General features: G+C 39.7%; 1 protein-coding gene across 3 annotated transcripts in view; it reads left to right on the top strand.

Moving 5' to 3' along the window:
- Positions 1–2,515: 2,515 nt before the first annotated feature.
- Positions 2,516–20,193, top strand: part of LOC146514913 (receptor-type tyrosine-protein phosphatase zeta-like) — a 91,917-nt gene continuing 74,239 nt past the window's right edge. For 2 of the 3 annotated variants that reach the window (XM_085169036.1, XM_085169035.1), the window contains exon 1: positions 2,516–2,785. In XM_085169036.1, coding sequence (XP_085025162.1) covers positions 2,725–2,785 — 61 coding nt within the window. In that variant the 5' untranslated portion in view covers positions 2,516–2,724. The remainder of the gene's footprint in view (positions 2,786–20,193) is intronic. The other variant, XM_085169037.1, reaches the window with a different exon arrangement.

Here is a 20,193-nt window from a genome sequence, read left to right as displayed (position 1 = left end):
TTTGTTTTCATGGTGTTACAGTGAGGCAATGCTACTTTCACAGCATGGTTTGTCATTAATAGAATAAATAAGACTTTTGTTGTTGTGGCAGAAAGAAGACAAAAAGATAATTTTGCAACACAAATCAGTGATGCAGATTTAAAATGCACTTTAACTGAAATATAGCAAAAGTTCAAAATGTTCTGATAATGTGGGGACTTATAAAGTGTCTGCTTATTTCTATTTGTACTCTAGATTGCGAATATAAATAGCGACATTAGCTAATGTTGCAACCACTAGACGTTACTAGCTAATTTTAACTTTCTGATCCACTAGTCCATTGGTATAGTGTGAGCTTCCTGCTAAGAAGCTGATATACTGAACTTTACTTCCAAGGATCTAGACTTTCTTTTAATTTTTTTTAAATTGAGCAATTACCTTGAGCAATGGTTTTCCAGGCTTTCTGAAGGTCTTTCAGAGTTGTGGTTTATTTTACTGGCTTTTTTTCACTCAATTTCAGTCCAAGGGATCATCCAGTGTTGTATCTACACATAACAGACAACTTAGCAAAGAATCAATTTTTAACTAAACATCTGTAGGTACTAGCAGAAAGGTCCCTCAGAAAGTTCGTGCTGTGTTGAAGAATAAAGTTGCTCATACCAAATGTTGACTTCCAAGGTAATTAGTACAAACTCTGTTTTTACCTTATATATTGTATTTTCATGTTTGCTTGCATATTATAAATAAATCACTGCACCTATTTCCCTAGCAAAAACAAATAAATGGGTGGTTCAGTACTTTTGCACAACAGTTTCCAAAACATGTTTTTAACAAACTAAACTAGTTACCTCTATTTTTAGAATGATCTTAAACCAAATACTAAAGGGTGCTGGCTCCCGTCAGTCTTGTCCCAAAAGCTTATTTTTGACAGTCTTAGCCTTGTATGTTAATTTGTGTCCATTAAAATTCAAAAATATTGTTAAATCTGTATTTCAACTCTGGTGAATACGTTAAGTCCAAACAGCAGACCAGACATCTGTGCAGTGCTAGCCAACACAGTGAGGACCACCACAGCTAAATTAAAAAATTGCACTGCAACAAGACCATCCCCTTATGAACACACACGCACAGGCACACACATACACACACACACACACACACACAATGGTATATCATGTAAATGGAAAGTAATTATATGTGAGTTATTGCATATCTCAATGTCACCATGCATTGCATACAATATCCTCTAGTGGAGTCCAAGAATAATAATATGAACCTTAGTCTAAGCCTAAGTACATACATGTGCATCTGCTTAGAAATGTGTAAAACCTTACCTTGGATCAAAGAGTAAATGGTAAATGGACTGGTTCTTTTAAAGCACTTTTATACGCTGAGCACTCAAACCACTTTAGCGAGGCCAGGTGCAAGTGAGCAGATGAAGGGGACTCCTTTTTTTATGACATACTTCTAGTAAAGACAAGAACATTAAAACAAATTCTACTCTAACAGTTGTCTTTGGCCACTGGGGCCTGGCTTACATCCTCACCAAGTCTCAGTTATAGCATAGAGGCTAAGAGTAGTTAACAATAGAACACAAATGGATTTCCACAGTCTCTCTCTGTACGATAACTTTGAGAAAGCAAAATGTACCTGGAGTGGTATAGACTAAAGTGGTGGAACCTGGTCTGCTTTTCTGTGTAATGCCATGTATTTATTTACTCTTGTAGAGTCCAAAAATAAAACCGTGGAGCTGGAAATGAGCAGTTACTTTAACATTTCTGATCCTGGACCAGGATTTACTTGGCAATGAATCAATACCAAATTTAGTAGTATCACCCACCTCCATTTGATAAACACGGGAGCTTCTTGTTCCAGAAAATCAGATAATTCACAAAGAGGTTTGAAGTCCCTTGATCAGCCAATTAAATGCTAGACAGACCACTTATGCCTGAAGTGCACTTGTATAGGCGATAGGACAGGTCTCAGCAGGTTTGGGGGATCCCAAGAACAATCTATCCAGCTTACTCATCAACCCTATCATATAATTTTTACTAAACATAGTTTTCCCTTTTAATATTTCACTTAAATGCAAACACACAAATTCTTAAATAACTAGATCAAACGATATAATGATTAGATTAAATCAACTTATTTATGACCTTAGTTTTCTCATCTATTTACTGCTGTCATATCTTATTTCCATTTGCTGTGCCCCCTTTCCCTCTTAATATGTTTCCTTCAGTGTTTCCTAAGTTATGTATCTTCTTTAGTTCTTTTTTTTTCATTTTCTTCTCCCTTGTTTCATATCCTTATTACTTTCACTTCTTCTTAATCTTTCTCCCCAACCAAACCAAACTTTAAAATGTTTTTGTACATTTTTAAGTCCTATTCTACCCTGACACAAATATCAATTAATAAGTACAAAATTAACGGCTGAATGAAGTGTAATTGCCAGTGTCTCTATTAATCGTCGTGTGGAGGAATTGAGCCAGTGAAATGTGGGCGGCGCACCGCCTCGGTGTGGCCGCTCCTCTCCAGTCAGCCAGACTGCGTGAAGAACAACGGACAGAGCGAAACGGCGTCGCACACTGGGACCTGCGAACTGTACCACACATACGTAAATAGCCAACTCACAACCTGCATAGTACAATATGGAGCTGTGAGGGTCGTGGACCTACTCTCTCCCGCTCAGCATAAAAACACTACATTGTTTATTTTCCGTATTTACGAGTATTTTCCACCAACATGGAGACTACAGGCTTCTGGCTGCTACTGGCTGCACACTTTATCCTTATCTGCCAACAAGGTAAGGCATGTTGTAATTAATGTTAGTGTGTTATTCACAGAAACAGGTAATAGTGTTTCAAAAGTGCGGTGGCCTTTTACTTGCTGCGCCAACTTTTAGGTGATCACTAGCTTTAGGTAAGTTGAGCAGTACGCTCTCTCAAAAAACAAAAAACAAAAAAAAACCCCGAAAAAAATCTATTTGTAGTCTTTGTATTTTGTTAGCATTAGAAAGGGTTTTTTTTTGTCTGATCTATATATATTTATGAACTCATTTTCCTAACTGTGGCTGAGATGCCACACACACACTTATTTTCTTAATTACTCAGTGGGATCTCAGATTAAAATGTTCTGAGGCATAGAGTGTCACACATAAATTCTAAACTGGAGCTGTCAAGCATGAAAAGAGAGGTCTGGACACGGTCTAACTGGTTTATTAAGAGTGTCAGACGCTCTGTATTTATAAACAACAGCAATTGAAACCCAGTAACACATTACACAGTAACACATTATATATATAATGTGTGTGTATATATATATATAAAATTCATAAAACTCATGTACATAAAATATGATGTTTATATCAGAGATGTGACTTTTAGTTTTGTAGCTGTTAGTTTTTGTGGCTATGGAGACGTTTCCAATTTTTATTTATGTGTTATTTATTGATTTATTTTTTGACTGATGCCATGGGAACGTGCAATCATCATAAATGTTTAGGTTTAACTGTTTCAGTCTACTCGCACGCAAAAACTATACTTAACTGGCAAGTTAGTTGGCAGATCTATATTCGTCTTTCCACCAGAGGAACTCAGGGAGTCTAGAAGTTCCAGGCAGGCAGTTTTAAAAGCTTCTTGTAATATCTCAAGGTCTATGAACTTTTGAGGTGGGATTTTACAACTGTATTTAAAATGCAGTGAGATGGTGATCTGATGGCACACTGTTGGTGCACTGTTGCCTCATAGTAAGCGTGTCCAGACCCGTGTAGGATCCTTCTGTGTTGAGTTTGCATGTTCTAATCATGCTTGTGCTCCTTTCCTTCAAGAAGTCTAATTTTTTCTACCAGAAGAAAATATGAAAACTTATTTTTTCAACATTATTTTGACAAAGGGGCAGGCTTACAAGTGGAGTTGGTCCCTATGCATTGCACAGTGCTGGCCCACTGCTGCCAATGCTTAAGATGGGTTAGATGTGGCTATGCTATAAATATTAGTAAAAATTATATATTGTCTTAAAATATTAGCAAGGTCATTAAAAAGAAGTAACTCACAGCCAGTCTTTGTTTATTGATTTTCATTTGGTTTTGCTGTTAGTAGCATTTAGTAGCTCTTCTGGTACTTTAATCATTTTACAGGACCATCCACTGCAGGCAATGTTGTCTTTCAAGTTATTTGCTGAACCCTAGAATCAATTCCTCTGTGTTTATTAGCTGTTCTTTCAACACTTAAAAAAAGACTGATAAGTAGGTCCTTGTTCTGGTCTTCTTGTCTCCCCAAAAGGAGTTTGTTTCTTGCACCATCTCCCAGTACTTCCTGGGACATGGTGCAAATTCTAAGTTGCTTAAAGCTGCACTATATTTCAATACAAGTCAGTATATTAGAGTCAATTTATAGCTTCTATGATTACTGTTTTCATAAAAAATGGAAATACAAAAATGTCTTGTGTTATATTGGTACCTCTGCAAACTTTAAAATCTACTAGAATTTACAATTCCTCTGTGTGTGTGTGTGTGTGGGGGGGGGGGGGGGGGGGGTGTTTTTTGGTACTAATGGACACACTGGTAGGTCCTGCAGGGTTATGGAGCTTTAAAAGGTCATTGTAAATTAATTAGTTTTTTTCCTTAAATTTAAATTCTGGAAGAGCATGTTTTAAAATGTAGCTATGATGACATGTCAGGGCACAAAAAGACATTTTAGCTTTCTGAGAAGGCAGCACAGGAATGGTGGAAGAAAAGATGTACAAGGAGAAAACTCAGCACCATCTGTCCTCCCATAAGATACTTTTGAATGGGCAGTGCAAGCCCCGTGCCCTACTGTGTCTGGGCTCATAGAATCTCCTGCCCACTTATTGTCTAACAGGGAGTCTGCTGACAGATGGCGGTCACAGTCAGCCTGTCTGACACTAAGGCACATGGAGGAGGAAGCTGTGGAAATGATACTCATCACACACAGTGAAGATGCTCACTTCTGGTTAAAATAAATGCTGTTTTTAGTCTGTGCTCACATTTTGTATGAAAACAAATGCGTCAGTGCATTTTATTTTCGTATAGACTTTTATTTACTGAGTTACTGTATCAACTTCAATGGCCAATCAGTGTAAAGTTTGAGTGTGGAAAATGCTGGTGTTTTGATTCAACTCAAGTTTAACAATCAAATATTTTATAAAAGCCTAGATTCTGTTCTTTCTTTCTTTCAGGAAAGACATAAATGATCACCACAGACTACCTCCTGTTTGTCTTTCGTCTTTACATTAATGTTTTTCCCCCCTATTTATTTTATCCCTTGATATCTGTCCAGTGCTGCTTGGGGAGACTGGGAAGACATCCTTTGCTGCCCAACTGGTAGTCTGGAGAGAGGGATAAAAAGAGCAGATTTCCAGTTGTGACAGCGGGGATATTTGATGACCAGATTAGGTGGTATTAAGCGTTAACTCGGGCATACAGAGAAGCCATCGGTTTAAATCCTCCTGAGTCTCCCCTCTTTTCTTTCCATGGGCCCTTGGCTGAATGGTGGCTGGGGTTATTTGGGGAAACAAGCAGACGGGTATTTGGTGGAGGTCAGCTGAGGAGGCCAGTTGGTTGAGCTCAGCCCAGTGAATTATGCTGTGAGAGGGGAGATTTGTTTTGAAATAGCAGGAAAGGGGGCAATGACATACAGAAGAGAGGTCTAAGGGGTAGAATGAGGTGGAACGATGGGGTGCAGAGCAACACAGAACAGAAGAGGGTAATGGGTGTTTTTCTTCTTTTTTACAGGGGATGGGAAGGTGGGGAAGTGTGATTCACGATGGCAGTGTAATTTGTCCGAGTGGTGGTGAGGACGAGAGGGCACTGTCACACTGTGAAACTGGTGCTGAAGTGTGTGTTTGTTGTTAGGAGTGGGGAATAAAGTAAAGAGTAAATGCACACATTTGCCCTCCAGTACCACAAGATTGTAGGCTCACAGAGTGATAGAGCACAGGTTAAGCAGCTCTTCTTCCTTTGTTAAATTTTAACAGCTCCAGCAAAGCCCACTGTGCATTTTGGTTCTCCAGCCCCACTTTGTAGTCCACTTTTGTTGACTATAAAATATGTCTTGGCAAAAATGCCGAGGAAAGCCACATACATGCTTGTCTCTTTCTGCTCTTATGAAACAAATGAAATAACAAAACTGTGAAAAATGTGAGTAAAACAATACGTCGATTTACAAACACATATTCTTTTACAATATAATATATGTCGGTCTAGGTTTACAGTCGTCCAGATCATGGTAGTCTAAGGAGCTTGAAAAGAAAGTGACTGAACTTCTTTAAGTTTCTTGAAGATGCTTCATCTCTCATTTAAGAAGCTTCTTTAGTTCTAAAACCAAATGGTGGATTCCTAGGTATTTAAACCCTAGTGGGACTTGTCCTGTCGTGTCCTGATCATTGACCCAATATTGATCATGTGCCTCATCATATTAGCCAAGGTGTGAAAAAATGGCACAAGTTATTATCAGCAGAGGTTTTGGGTGAAACCTCTGTGAGACCTTGCCTCACCCTATCATGTGACTTATTGTGATCACCTGACACAAGATATGAGTGGGGGTTAATGTGCCTGGGAAGGGATCTTAAAACTGCATTGTAGCTGGCAGACAGTTGATGTCACCCTGTCAAAAATGTTCAAAGATGGTTGTTCACAGTGGATATAGATGGCCTCTTTCAAACCATGTCTCGTGTCCAAAATGTGAACATTGTCAACCTTGAACGAGTGATCTTTGACCTTTAGATGCAGCTGTACAGTTGTCTTGTCCTGTCAAGGTGGCTCTTCTATGTTGTCCCATGTGGAGCCGCTGTTTCATTTCTCTAGTGTCTGAGCAGTCCTCACTGCACTGCACAGTATACAACGTTTATAATATCCCAGTAAAGATTGGACGTCGGATGTGCAGGTCCATCGGTCCATGACCAATCCTGGACATGTATACAATGTGCAAACTTGGTCCACAATTTGGATCTCCAACCATGACCCAACTTGGACTTTGGGTCATTTTTTTTTAGATGTCATGTAGACATCTATGACAGGTGCAAGAAATTTACATAAATAATTTTTTTATTTTTTATTTTTTACAAATATCAACATTTTTTGTTATCAACATGATGCATAAGAATAGAGATCATTTATAAACAAACAAAGTTTATTATGTGCTAGCCTGTTGATTTACTCAGTACATGTGGGTATTTATTTATTTTTTTGTTATTTACATTTTTTCAGTTTTTCTTTAACTGGCTTATTTATTTCAATTAATCAACTTGTGTTTTTGTAACCAGGTTTAAACTGATTTTTTAAAAAGTTTTCTTTAAACATGTTGAAATCCATGTTAAAATGTAAAAATAATAATGATATTTAGTATTTAGAATTCTTTTTAAAATTTATTTTAAAAGGAGTACAATGTGTTTAATAAGTTTAAAAGAGCAGTATCCTATTTTACTGTGAAGAGCTTAGAAAGAGGAAGTGAATGTGGTTGTGATCGGTCGCAGGACTGGGAGAAGTTGTGATGGAAAGTATGAGAAGTTTGTAAAAGTGTTTATGTATGAACTGCACTATCTGCTCGACAGTCTTTATCAGTGCACACATTTTGCGAACTGCCTGTGAGAAGCTGGGGACATTTCTGCTCAATCTGCTGCTCAAATCCACCATGCAGCTGCTTACCTTTGTTTTAGCTTAAGAGCCCACGCCATCTTGGAGATCTCCACTGATTACGCTGCATTCCTTCACACATAACTGTTTCTGTACAGAAATCATGCTGCCCACCCTCTGGAAACATGTGACTACAGTGCCTATAGAAGCATAATAAAAATAAAAAAATGTCTAAAATGAGTTGAAGATTGACATTGAAACGATGTCCACAACAACCACATTTTATGGATACCAACACTAGATGTTCAGTAGATGCTGAAAAAAAAAGTTGCCTGGCATTACAAAACAACGATGTAGTGGGATAGAGAGCCACATACATACACTTAACTGTTTCATCCAGAGGTGTGCTGACTCTCCACAGGCAGAGTTCTTCATGTTTTATATTTGAGAAGCAGCCCCACATGCCTCCCCTTTTGTTGATTTGTTCATTGATGACTGACTTCTCAAATTGTCCTGTTTGGAAGATATCGTTTCATCTCTCAACGAGCTGAATTTCAAATTGCAAGGACAGCACAATAATGGCAACATGTTCTCACATTCCATAAGTCCCTGAAGCTATGGGTTGCATGACATAGACACCAAAACCATGTCTTGCACTGTGTTATAGGACAGAGAACAGTATAATGTTACTGATGCGGAAGGGAAAACATCTCATTGGGCTTATTCAGACACACTAGCTACGCCCATTCACAACTTTCATCACTATTTTTGAGTAGGGCTGCCACAAACGATTATTTTGATAGTCGACTAGTGGGTTGGGTTTGAAAACGATTGGGTTTGAAACGGCGGTGGGTTTGAAAACGATTTGCTGGGAGTCCGGTGCTCTCACGGGCTCTAGTGAGCCTTGCCCCCGGCTAGCTATCAAGCTAGTGGGTAACAGACGTCTCCGAAAACGTCGGAGCACTTTTGAAAATATGTGGTGTCTTGATAAACTGAACAGATATTTGAGGTTTACACAGTTACATTCTCGCCTGAAAATATGCTAAACGTTTATTTTGTGACCTAGAAAGAATAATAAGAGTAATATTAAAACTAACTAGCTGCCGCCATTGTTGTAAACTGAGCTGGGCCGCGCTATGAATTCTGGGACAGAGCTACTTCTTCGGGGTTTAACGGCAGCTGGCATCCTTGTACATACAGTGCTGCCATCTTCTGTTGCAGTCCATTATTACACTCTTAAATCCTACTACTTATTCCTGTGTCTTTTGGGATCTTCAAACGACGCGTCGACTATTAAATCAGTCGTTGACGATTTTGATAGTCGACGTAATCGTGACTAGTCGACTAATCGTGCAAGCCCTATTTTTGAGTGTCAGAAAATGGGTTCAAAATCCCTTTGAATTTGAAAGCGCGGAGGGGAAAAAGTAGAACTATTACAGCTGAGCAGTTACATGCTGAAGATGATGAAACAGTGGGCATATCACCATTAAAGACAAAGTCACCAGCAGAGATATTGAGCTATTAGGCAATAGCATGAGACTCTACTACCCACCAAGGGAAATCTAGATATAGTTTGTGATGTTCTCCATTCTGTCACTAGTAAACTGGAGATAATGTAACCCCATTTCATCTTCCTGAGTATAATCACACCTCTTTGGATCACTCTACCCTCATTCAGCTAGTGTGTTACATGTCCCACCGGAGACGATAAAACACTGACTTACTACACAAAAGATGCATATAGCTCATCTCTCCTGTGTATAAACATTTAGAACACAGGGAGCTTTCATCCACATTGTGTAAAGAAAACCTCTGAAGGACTGTTTTGATGCAACAATGTGGGGATTGCTTTGTGATGACCATGGAGAGGACATTGATTGTCTGGTGGATTGTGTAACAGACTACATTAATTTCTGTACAGATAATGGTGTAACCACCAGGACTGTACATCAGATTCTTGACATCAAGGGTGTTCTTAAGCAGAATAGGAGAGCCTTTTGAGTCAGGAAACAAAGAACAACTGAAGAGTATACAGAGATAGCTGAGGAGAGGCATTAGTGAGGGGAAAACACTTTTCCATTACTACCTACTCAGATCGACTTCCCAGGTTTGCCATGGTTCTCAGAGTTTTCCATTAGGTCATAGTACCTGGTACCTGGTATGACTTGAGATGCAAGGGGAAACTGTGTCTCGTTATCTTTAGCAAGATGCTTTAACCCATAATTTGCACACCCTGGTGAGGATGTGGCGCTGAAAAGGTGCACCTTCATCCAAAACTCTTGGGGCTCAATGTTAAGTGCGCCATTTTTCCACCATAAAAATCTTAAATAATCTGAAATTGGTGGAACATTTTTTTCAGCGTCACAACATAATTCAACTTGATGCCTTCTAAATCTGATGAGAACACCATTAAAATCTGGGCCTGACAGCAAATTATCATTGAGACTGTTACCTCTGTATTTTGCTGAGGCATCAAATACTACTCTGAGTTTGTCTGGTTTTTGGGGGTGATCTATCCTGTGGTGAGGAATATACCACTTTTCTCCTTCTTTTGCTTCACTGTGCACTTCCTCTGCATCACCCTTTTCTATGATTTCAATCAAACTTTATATGTTGTTCCTTGTACCTTTGGGTACAGTTTGGTTTGAGGCTTTGAAGCTGCACAGTGGCCATTTGCTTATTGTCTGGTAAGAGGGGTATCTCCTTAAATGGAAGTGGCATTTCATAATGTCCTTCAGTGTTTTTGTAAATCCCTTCCTTTTAACATGTTAAGAAAGAGAATGTCATCTTGAGACACTGACCTGTTATCCTTGTTCAAGTATCCCTCAAGTGATTTGCTGTTTAACTGTGGGCAACTGTGAGGTTTGTATGTTGTTTTGACAAAGCATGCATGGTGCTTTAACATTTGGACTGTTTTGTGTTTTCAGTCTCAGTTAACGACTGCATGTACAGGACACCGGAAGTGTTCTGTACATGCAGGCAAGGTTTGCAGAGTGGAGAGCCTGAAATGATGTGATCAGGTTGCACATGATCTTGGCTTCAGAAGACATGAACTTGGCAAAGTCCTTTAAAACTAGAAACTTCCCACTTTCTTTCATAAACTGAGTAGCTTGACGATTTCACCTTGCAGCTGCCCAGTTTGGTATCATTTGAACAAGTTTTTGGTTCTCCTCACAATCATCGAGAATGTTTAAGCCTTCCCCTGAATCCTGTGGAGTCATTTGCTTGGATCTTTGGCCAATTTGCCAGACTTTCTCTGAATGCTTTCTGTACATCAAATGGATGTTGTACAGTATGTCGGCCAGTTTCCACTGGAAATGCCTTTTGGTTAAACTGTCAGCAAGGAATTTGCATTTGCACTGTTACATCTTTATATAATATATATATAACTTTAATGCACATAAAAAACAGGTGCTTGTTTAAGTGAAAATACATTGATGGGTTTTTTTGCACTAATTAAGTTGTGGAGTTGTAAAGTATTTTGTCTAGTGTCAATTATATCGTCAGTTATATCGTTATCGCAAATTTTCAAAGGTATATCGTGATAAATATACACGAGTATATTACCAAGACTAACATTACCGAGTATATATCTACAGTAGATATATACTCGGTAATGTTAGGTTAGGAACAAAAGAAAGCCACATAATATATTGGAAATAAAAATTATTAAGCCAGAGTTCAAAGAAACAAACTGTCACAGAGGTGTTCTACTGGCTTTGGGTCAGGCAAACACAGGGGCCAGTCAGTGGTATCAGTTCCTTCATCCTCCAGGAACTGCCTGCAAACTCTCTGCACTGAGGGTGAGTATTGTCATGAACCAGGAGGAACTCAAAACCCACTGATCTTTCCAACCAGATACCTAATGGCAGTCAGGGACAGTCAGCCTGTAGAGGTCTGTGCATCCCTCCCCAGACCATCACTGACCCGCCACCAAGCCAGTCATGCTTAATAATGTAATTTTCTCCATACTGTTTCAGGTCTGTCACATGTGCTTAAGCTGAACTTTCTCTCATTTATAAAAACTGTAAAGCACAGGGACAACCAGAGGACACTGGGCTCTCAGACCACCTTCATGAAGCCTGTTTCCAATTGTTTGGTCAGAGACAATCACACCAGTGGCCTGCTGGAGTTCATTTTGTAGGGCTCTGACAATCTGCTTTTTCCTTGTAGTGGAAAAAGCTGACCACTGGTACCACTACAGCCCTGACAAGCTCTCCTAGAGCGCCTGTCTCCTGGAATCTCTTCCATGCTCTTGATACTGTGCTGGGACGAAACAGCAAACCTTTTGGCAATGGACTTTGACTGCCTGTGCAACCTCTGTAGGGTCCAGCTATCACCTCCTGCTACCACTGGTGACACCGACCCTAGCCAAATACAAAACTAGTTTTGAACAAACAAACAAACAAAACGCCAGAAAAGATAAAAAGGGGAAAATGTCAGTGGCTTCCAAGTGTAAAACCATTTCTGTTCAGGGGGTGGGGTTGTCTCGCTGTCATCCCTTCAAGTGTATGTTGTTAATTTCATTAACATCAAAGCAGCTGAAACCGATTAGCAGTCACCTCTGTTACTTAACGGACCAGATCAATATCCAAAACGTTTATGGGACTTGATGCTATACTTACAGTGGTTAAAAAGATGAAAGTATTACACCTGGTGATTAGGTATAAGTTGCAAACAGTTCCTTAGCACCAGGTTGATGAGGGAAAAAAGTTGGTATCAACGTTTTCGTAGATGTATACTTTGTTGTTTCCCAGTATAATAAAAGGATTGTGAACCAACCATTTGAGAGAACATCTTTTTAACCGGGGATGCTTCAATAGGAGCCTGACCCAAGCTGAAAAGAGCTCTATCCCAAACAGAGAAGGAGATCAACCCACGCTCAGCACTGTGGTCCCAGTGAGAGCCACTTCAAGGTTCCAGTTCCACAGCTCCAACCCAGGTTTTCTGGGATCCAATGGTCAACTACATTGCCCCGTAGGAGGAGGAGGCCCATAGAAAGGAAAAACGGCTTCTCAAAGTTTACGATGACTGGTAAAAACAAGTACGTACAACATGTGACCCAATACAATTCAATGAGTGGAAAGCTTCCTTTACTGCACTCATTGATAAAAAAGAACATCTCCCCTGTTAACAAACTGCACTACTTAAAGAAATACGTAGGAGGTCGAGCTTGACAAACGCTTGATGGCATCTTCTACAGAAATGACAGTCAAGCATACAGGGATGCATGTACTAGAGCAGGGCGATATGACCAAAAATATTTATCACGATATACCTTTGAAAATTTGCGATAACGATATAACTGACGATATAATTGACACTAGACAAAATACTTTACAACTCCACAACTTAATTAGTGCAAAAAAACCCATCAATGTATTTTCACTTAAACAAGCACCTGTTTTTTATGTGCATTAAAGTTATATATATATTATATAAAGATGTAACAGTGCAAATGCAAATTCCTTGCTGACAGTTTAACCAAAAGGCATTTCCAGTGGAAACTGGCCGACATACAGTGGGGCAAAAAAGTATTTAGTCAGCCACCGATTGTGCAAGTTCCCCCACTTAAAATGATGACAGAGGTCAGTAATTTTCACCAGAGGTACACTTCAACTGTGAGAGACAGAATGTGAAAAAAAAATCCATGAATTCACATGGAACAGACAGTATGCACATCTGTAACATTTCTGGAGAAGAGCAGTGTTAAATGGCAAATGGACTCATTCTAATATAGCGCTTTTCTACTCTCTTGAAGCACTCAAAACACTTTACACAATTCCTCATTCACCCATTCACACAAGCACTTTTCTGTATGGTTTTACATAAGTGCTTTCTATCTGACATTCACACACATTCATACTCTGATGGATGCTTCAGAGAGCAACTTGGGGAATCTTGCCCAAGGATATTTGGCATGCAGACTGGAGCAGCCAGTCTTGTGATCTTGTGCCAGCGGAACTGGTACAAAGTGGATAAAATTAAATAAAACAGTTCAAATGTGTTCAGCGTTTCAATAGGGCAATGATACACAACACAGATCAAAGCTGGTTGTGGAAAGGATAAAACAGACCGACATTTTTCCAAAGTGATTACCTCAAACCTGCCAAAACCAATAACTTTTAAAGTCAGCAGAAAAATTATGCTAAAAGCTTGTGTGCTTACCAAAGGTGTCTGATCAAGGGACATTATGCTAAGGGACATTTACAGTGGGGCAAAAAAGTATTTAGTCAGCCACCGATTGTGCAAGTTCCCCCACTTAAAATGATGACAGAGGTCAGTAATTTGCACCAGAGGTACACTTCAACTGTGAGAGACAGAATGTGAAAAAAAAATCCATGAATTCACATGGTAGGATTTGTAAAGAATTTATTCGTAAATCAGGGTGGAAAATAAGTATTTGGTCAATAACAAAAATACAACTCAATACTTTGTAACATAACCTTTGTTGGCAATAACAGAGGTCAAACGTTTACTATAGGTCTTTACCAGGTTTGCACACACAGTAGCTGGTATTTTGGCCCATTCCTCCATGCAGATCTTCTCAAGAGCAGTGATGTTTTGGGGCTGTCGCCGAGCAACACGGACTTTCAACTCCCGCCACAGATTTTCTATGGGGTTGAGGTCTGGAGACTGGCTAGGCCACTCCAGGACTTTCAAATGCTTCTTACGGAGCCACTCCTTTGTTGCCCGGGCGGTGTGTTTTGGATCATTGTCATGTTGGAAGACCCAGCCTCGTTTCATCTTCAAAGTTCTCACTGATGGAAGGAGGTTTTGGCTCAAAATCTCACGATACTTGGCCCCATTCATTCTGTCCTTAACACGGATCAGTCGTCCTGTCCCCTTGGCAGAAAAACAGCCCCATAGCATGATGTTACCAGGTATCAACCTCTCAAAGCAGCACTAACATCGCCTCTCACTCTAAGACAGCTGGGATTGGCTGCAGTCCCATCGCGAGTGGATAGGAAGGAAATGGCTTCATATTATATACAGTAAGCAGTAGGTTTCCATATAAATACACATAGAATTCTCTGTACCACTACAGCACAGTTTGGGGTAAACTCCACCCCTCCAAACTTCTTTGGAGCCACTAGAGCAAAAGTCATAGCACTTGGTAATCTCATCATGTGAAAAAAAAAGCTTATTTTTGTTTGTGTTTTACAGTCATCTAAATAATTATGGTTGTTCTCCTCCAGTTCAGATAAGTAGCCATTTAGAGAAAAAAAAATTAGAAAAATTAGAAAAAATTAAATCCCAAATAAATGTCATAATAGATGTCTTTCTGAAAGTGCTTATAATATAAAGTGCCTTGAGGTAAATGATTTGGTGCTATATAAATAACTGGGAATTGAGTATTGCAAGGTCACTTAAATCACAGTCCAGAATATCATTTTGCTCAAATATATGGTCAAGTTGTGATAAGAACAAACAGATTTTGCATGAGAAATAGAGGGAGAGAAATAAAAGGATTATTAAGAAATTGCAAGTAAATAAGAAATCACCAGACAGTGCTAAAGAGGGAAAATTAAATAGAAGTATGTCAAGGTTACGAGAGGACAAATCCATAATTTCCTCTGTGTCTGCCCCCTAGCTGCTAATTTAAATTAGGTCATCTCTTAAAATAGTCATGTGTGCCCAAGGTGTTGAGAGCAAATGCCCGCCTGTTAATGAGTCAGTGATTGTGTTATTGATGATGATCACACACATCACAATGGATATATGCAAGTAAAAAACCAATTGATGTTTGGCTGCAAACTTGCAGGCAGGGTTGCTGTGGCTGCCCCCTGCAGATGATGTAGCACTGAAATCTTTAGAAGGTCAGCGGGTAGGACGCCCTGCTTAGAACACTATGGACAGAAAACTCAATCATCTTTTTTCCTGTGAGACTGAACCCGTGTTTTTTCAAGTTGTGGTCTGTATTCATATGTCCATTGTATATGTTAAATTTCAAATTCCTTTTTGCAAACATACTTTTGAATGGCTCTTTACGCTAAAGCTGATTCAAACCTGTCCATTGAACCCTGATACTTTGCTCTTTACTGTAATGATATCATCACAATATCTTCTCAGTCAAATGTTGTTTTATTGGTGTTGTGCTGCCTTTGTTGGCATATTAATACAAAAATGGGTATTTTCAGTATTACATGTGTTCTATAGACACAATGTTCATTTTCAATTTATAAATATAACACAGTTATCAGTGAGTGGAAACTGCATACTGGACATCTGCGCATCAAAAGGACCCAGTCGAGGTGGTTCAGGAATCTGATTAGTATGCTTCCTGGGTGAGGTGTTCCCAGCATGTCCCGCAGGAAGGAGGCCCTGGGGCAGACCTAGGACACAGTGGAGAGATTGCATTCCATAATTTCCTCAGGTATTAATAAAGTATTCTGATTCTCTCAGCTGAAGATGGATGGATGAATGGAAATTTAATGACTGGACTTGTTGCACAGGTGGCATCCTATTATGGTGCCACACTGAGCTCCTGAAAGCCTCCCATTCTTTCACAAATGTTTGTAAAAGGAGTCCACGTGCCTAGGTGATTGATTTTTATACACCCGTGGCTGTGGAAGTTATTGAATTCAATGATTTGGATGAGTGATTGAATACTTTCAGCAGTATAGAAATAGACTTTATTTGATCACACATTGGGGAAATTCACTTGTTACAGTATCGCAGGGGACGTGGGACACAAGGTAAATTTGAGATATATTGGGAAAAAAAAATTTAAAACGGAAAAATATTTTTAAAATAGTATACAACAAAGAAAAATACTGTACGATACAATAGTACAATATACTATATAAAGATTGTTACTATATACAATAAGATACACCAAGAGTTTTATTTTTATATATGTATATAAAGTGCAGTGGGAGTGATAAAAATATGTATGTATTTTAAACAGTATTTATCCTGTGTGGATATTTTACAGTCTGAGCGCTTAAAATGAGGTTCTCATTCAACCTTGGTCTACTACTTTTGGTGGGTTACTTCAGTGTTTACTGCCCATTTTCCCTAGTTGGCAACTTGGAAATACTACATGCCTTGAATGCAGCATTCATTCATGAAGTAGTCTTTTGATTTGACTACATGCTCTAACCGACGTCCCTAGGCATACCATTTTCAATTGATTTACTCTCCAACTGAGGATTAAGTTGACAAAGTATTTAATCCAAGAAAGAGGGCTTTACATTCATCCTCACACATCCCTTCTCATTGTTGTTTCTGTGGGATACAGTGCTGGCATTCTGCTCCATCCATTTAAGTCCAGTGTTTAATTAAGTTGTTTTTCTGTTGAAGGAGCTTTTCTGGGGGCCTTTGACAAACTCTTTTGTCAGTGTGTGTACAATCAGATTAGAAGCACATCTGCTGAGAATCAAAACACCTCTAAGACATGCTTTATAAATAAGGAAATCTGCAAAAGAAGGTAATTCAGTGCTTAGTTTTGCAGGACTTATTAGACATTAGAAAAGGTAGAAATCTTGAGTAAATAAGACAACAAATATTTGCTTTATCTCAAAAGTTGGGCAGTTATTGCCTTTGAAATACTTTTTTTTAAACTTTTTTTTTAAATATTGGGGCAGTTTGTGTGTAAAACGATGTATGATGTTTACCTGGAAACACTTATGCAAAATACTAAACTACCTATTTTAAAAACATTATTTGCTTATAACTAAATGCTAAAAATCTGGCCCTCTTTAACAATCTATTAAGTTGTTTCCTTTTCCTCTCCATGCTGCTACCTCTCTAGCAGACAACTAGATAAAAGATAACAGAAGCCATCATAGTGTCATTAAAGATCCTTATTAAACTTCTGCACACTCCAAAAGACCTCAGCCTGCCCAGCAGATAAAGCCAACTTTGGCCCACCTTGTACAGAGCATAAGTGTTATGTGACTAGTCCTGTTTATTGTTTTGGTAAAGGGATTTGTACTTTAGTGTCCAAACCACAGTTATGCTGTCAATGAGCATTTTACTGGTGTTAATGAGCAGGTGTTGAGGTCACACCAGATGAAGTAGGCGATACTCTGGATCATCAGAGAACTTCTGGAGATGGCATTTTGTGGTGTTGTATCTGAAGTCCGAAGTATAGAGGATAAAGAGGAAGGGACAGAGGACCATCCCCTGAGGGTCCCCGATGCTGCATATCACCACTTCAGACACACAGACCTGAAGCCTCACGTACTGTAGTCTTTTGATGAGGTAGTCCATTGTCCATGCAGTCACAGTGCTTCTAGTACTCTACAGCTGTGAAAGTGATCTTGCCAAAAAGTAATTCTGTGGATTGCATCATCCACCCCAACATCAGGATGGTAAGCAAACAGCAGGGGTCCAGCAGCAAGAGAATGGAGGTTGTTGATCCCTTCCAGACTCTTCATCAAGTGGGAAAAGAAAAAACACAGGTCTAAAATGGTTAGGCTCCCTGGGGTATACAGTCTTTAGCACCAGAACGACACAGGAAGTTTTTTACTTTGGTGGGAGGAGTGGGAAAATTCAAAATCTTGTCCGAAGAGGGGGGAGTAGCACATTGGGAGTGGGGCTTGAATCAAAAGTCCCTTTTCCATTAGTACCTACTCAGGTCGACTCGCCATGGATCTACGTGACTCGACTCACATCGACTTGCTTTTCATTACAGCCCAGTAGTACCTTGTTTGTGTGCTTGTTGTCATTGCAATGAATCCGCACGTCCTGCGACGTAATTACTATTGACACGACTGCGACACACCAGTTGGTGGCATGCAGTCAGATGATGTCACATTTTAGTACCTGTTTTGATCAATTGGAACCCTAGCTGAGCAGGTACTAAAAAAGTGCCTGGTACCAGTTACTACGACCTAATGGAAAACCGTGGTGAACCGTGACAAGTCAATCTGAGTCAGTACTAATAGAAAAGGGGATAATCTATCTTTAAAAAAGGGATTCAGTTCACGATTGCTCTATTCTGTAGTCTGTATCCATAACCAGTTTTGTCAATACTCTGATTGAGGGTTGGTTCACGCTTATGCAGAAGTACAGTCAAGACAGAGCAGTTGGATAGGACTCCTTCTTTTGAGGTCCAGGGAAGCAGGACTGCCAGGCCTTCAGTTAATCATTCTGGGTATGTCTCATTCATTAGCAGCAGGTTAATTTGTGCAGCCGGGTGTTAATTACCCTCTGTGCAGCCTTCCTGCTCTTATTAGTGGCCCATCCATACCAAATACCCAGGCAGTAGGAGAGCACGCTCCACTGAGAAACATTAGAAGGCCAGCAGCAGCTTCTCATTAAGGTTATTCTTCCTTAGGACACGAAGGAAGTGCAGCTGTTGCTGGTCCTTCCTTACCAGGACGTTGGTGTTGTCAGTCAAGGTGAGATCAGTGGAGATGTGGGTGCCAGGAACCTGAAGGTAGAGACAGATTCGACCCTCAATCCATTTATAATGAGAGGGGATTGGACCTGTTCCTCCTGAAGTCCATTAGGAATTCTTTGTTTTAAGGACGTTCAGCTTCAGGTTGTTTTCTGAGCACCAGTGGGACAATTTCTCTACCTCCACCCTGTACGCTGTCTCATCTCCATCAGAGATGAGCCGAACCATGGTGGTGTCATCGGCATACTTTATGATGGTATTCAGTGCCTTCAACAAATGCACTGGGGCTTGGTTCCCAATCAATAACTTAGATGTAGAAAAAGGTGCTTCTATGAATGTGTGTGAACAGGTGACTGAGATGAGGCGTATTGCATAGTGCTTTGAGTACTATTTGAGTAGATTAAAAAAGTGCTATATAGTAATCAGTCGTTTACAATGGTTTGAGATCATCTTCAGAGTTTGTTAGTGTCTGTGTGTATGAAATAATTAATTTTTTTCCTGTTGTTTTTTCTTTCATTGGATTTTTGAAGAAATAAATAATTCATCCTGTATTTTTACCAGTAATTCATCCAATGAAAATATTACTAATACCACCCCCACCATGCTCAAATCCTCATTGGCATCAAGAGCTGAGGGTCAGGGATTCGGGTGGAAGTAGAGGGGAGGGGGTTGTTACACATTCTGGCATGAGCACCAGTTCTCACCCCACAGCCTGTAGATGTCCTGGCTCTCCCAGGGTTTAGCTAATCCTCTTATTCAGCTTCTGGCTGGAGGCTGCGGGGCTCCCACAGACCGGAGCACAGAGTCGGCCACTCTCCGCTGAATAAACACAGTGACACAGTTGTGGTCTTTTTCTATTTCGTACAGGCGCTGAGCAAGAATTCTCCATAGAATCTATTCTACTCCTTCACTCTTTTCCAGTAAGCATGTTAACCCACCACCCCCAATCATCAAGACCTGAATTACATCTCTCCTACTCAGTCACCCTCCCATGTTCACTTCTTTGTTCTTCTAAAATCAGCTTTTGTCTCTTGATCCCCTTTTGCTCTATAACAGAAACTTTTTTTTCTTCATTATTGATGGCCTCGGGAATATTTTCTCCAAACAGCACAACAAACACTAGCCACATTGTGTAGTGTGACATCATTTTATGCTCCCTCCACAGAGGTTCCCAAGGGCTTTGCTTGCCGAGTTTACTTAACAAAGAAAATTATGATTTGTCAAAAAACCTGAACATCATGGACTGTAAATGTGCTAATTGCCTCAAACT

Source organism: Neolamprologus multifasciatus, chromosome 7, assembly GCF_963576455.1.
Source record: "Neolamprologus multifasciatus chromosome 7, fNeoMul1.2, whole genome shotgun sequence".
Classification (NCBI taxonomy): Eukaryota; Metazoa; Chordata; class Actinopteri; order Cichliformes; family Cichlidae; genus Neolamprologus; species Neolamprologus multifasciatus.
The sequence above is the reverse complement of the archived record's forward strand: the minus strand, read 5'-3'. Positions and strand labels throughout refer to the sequence as shown.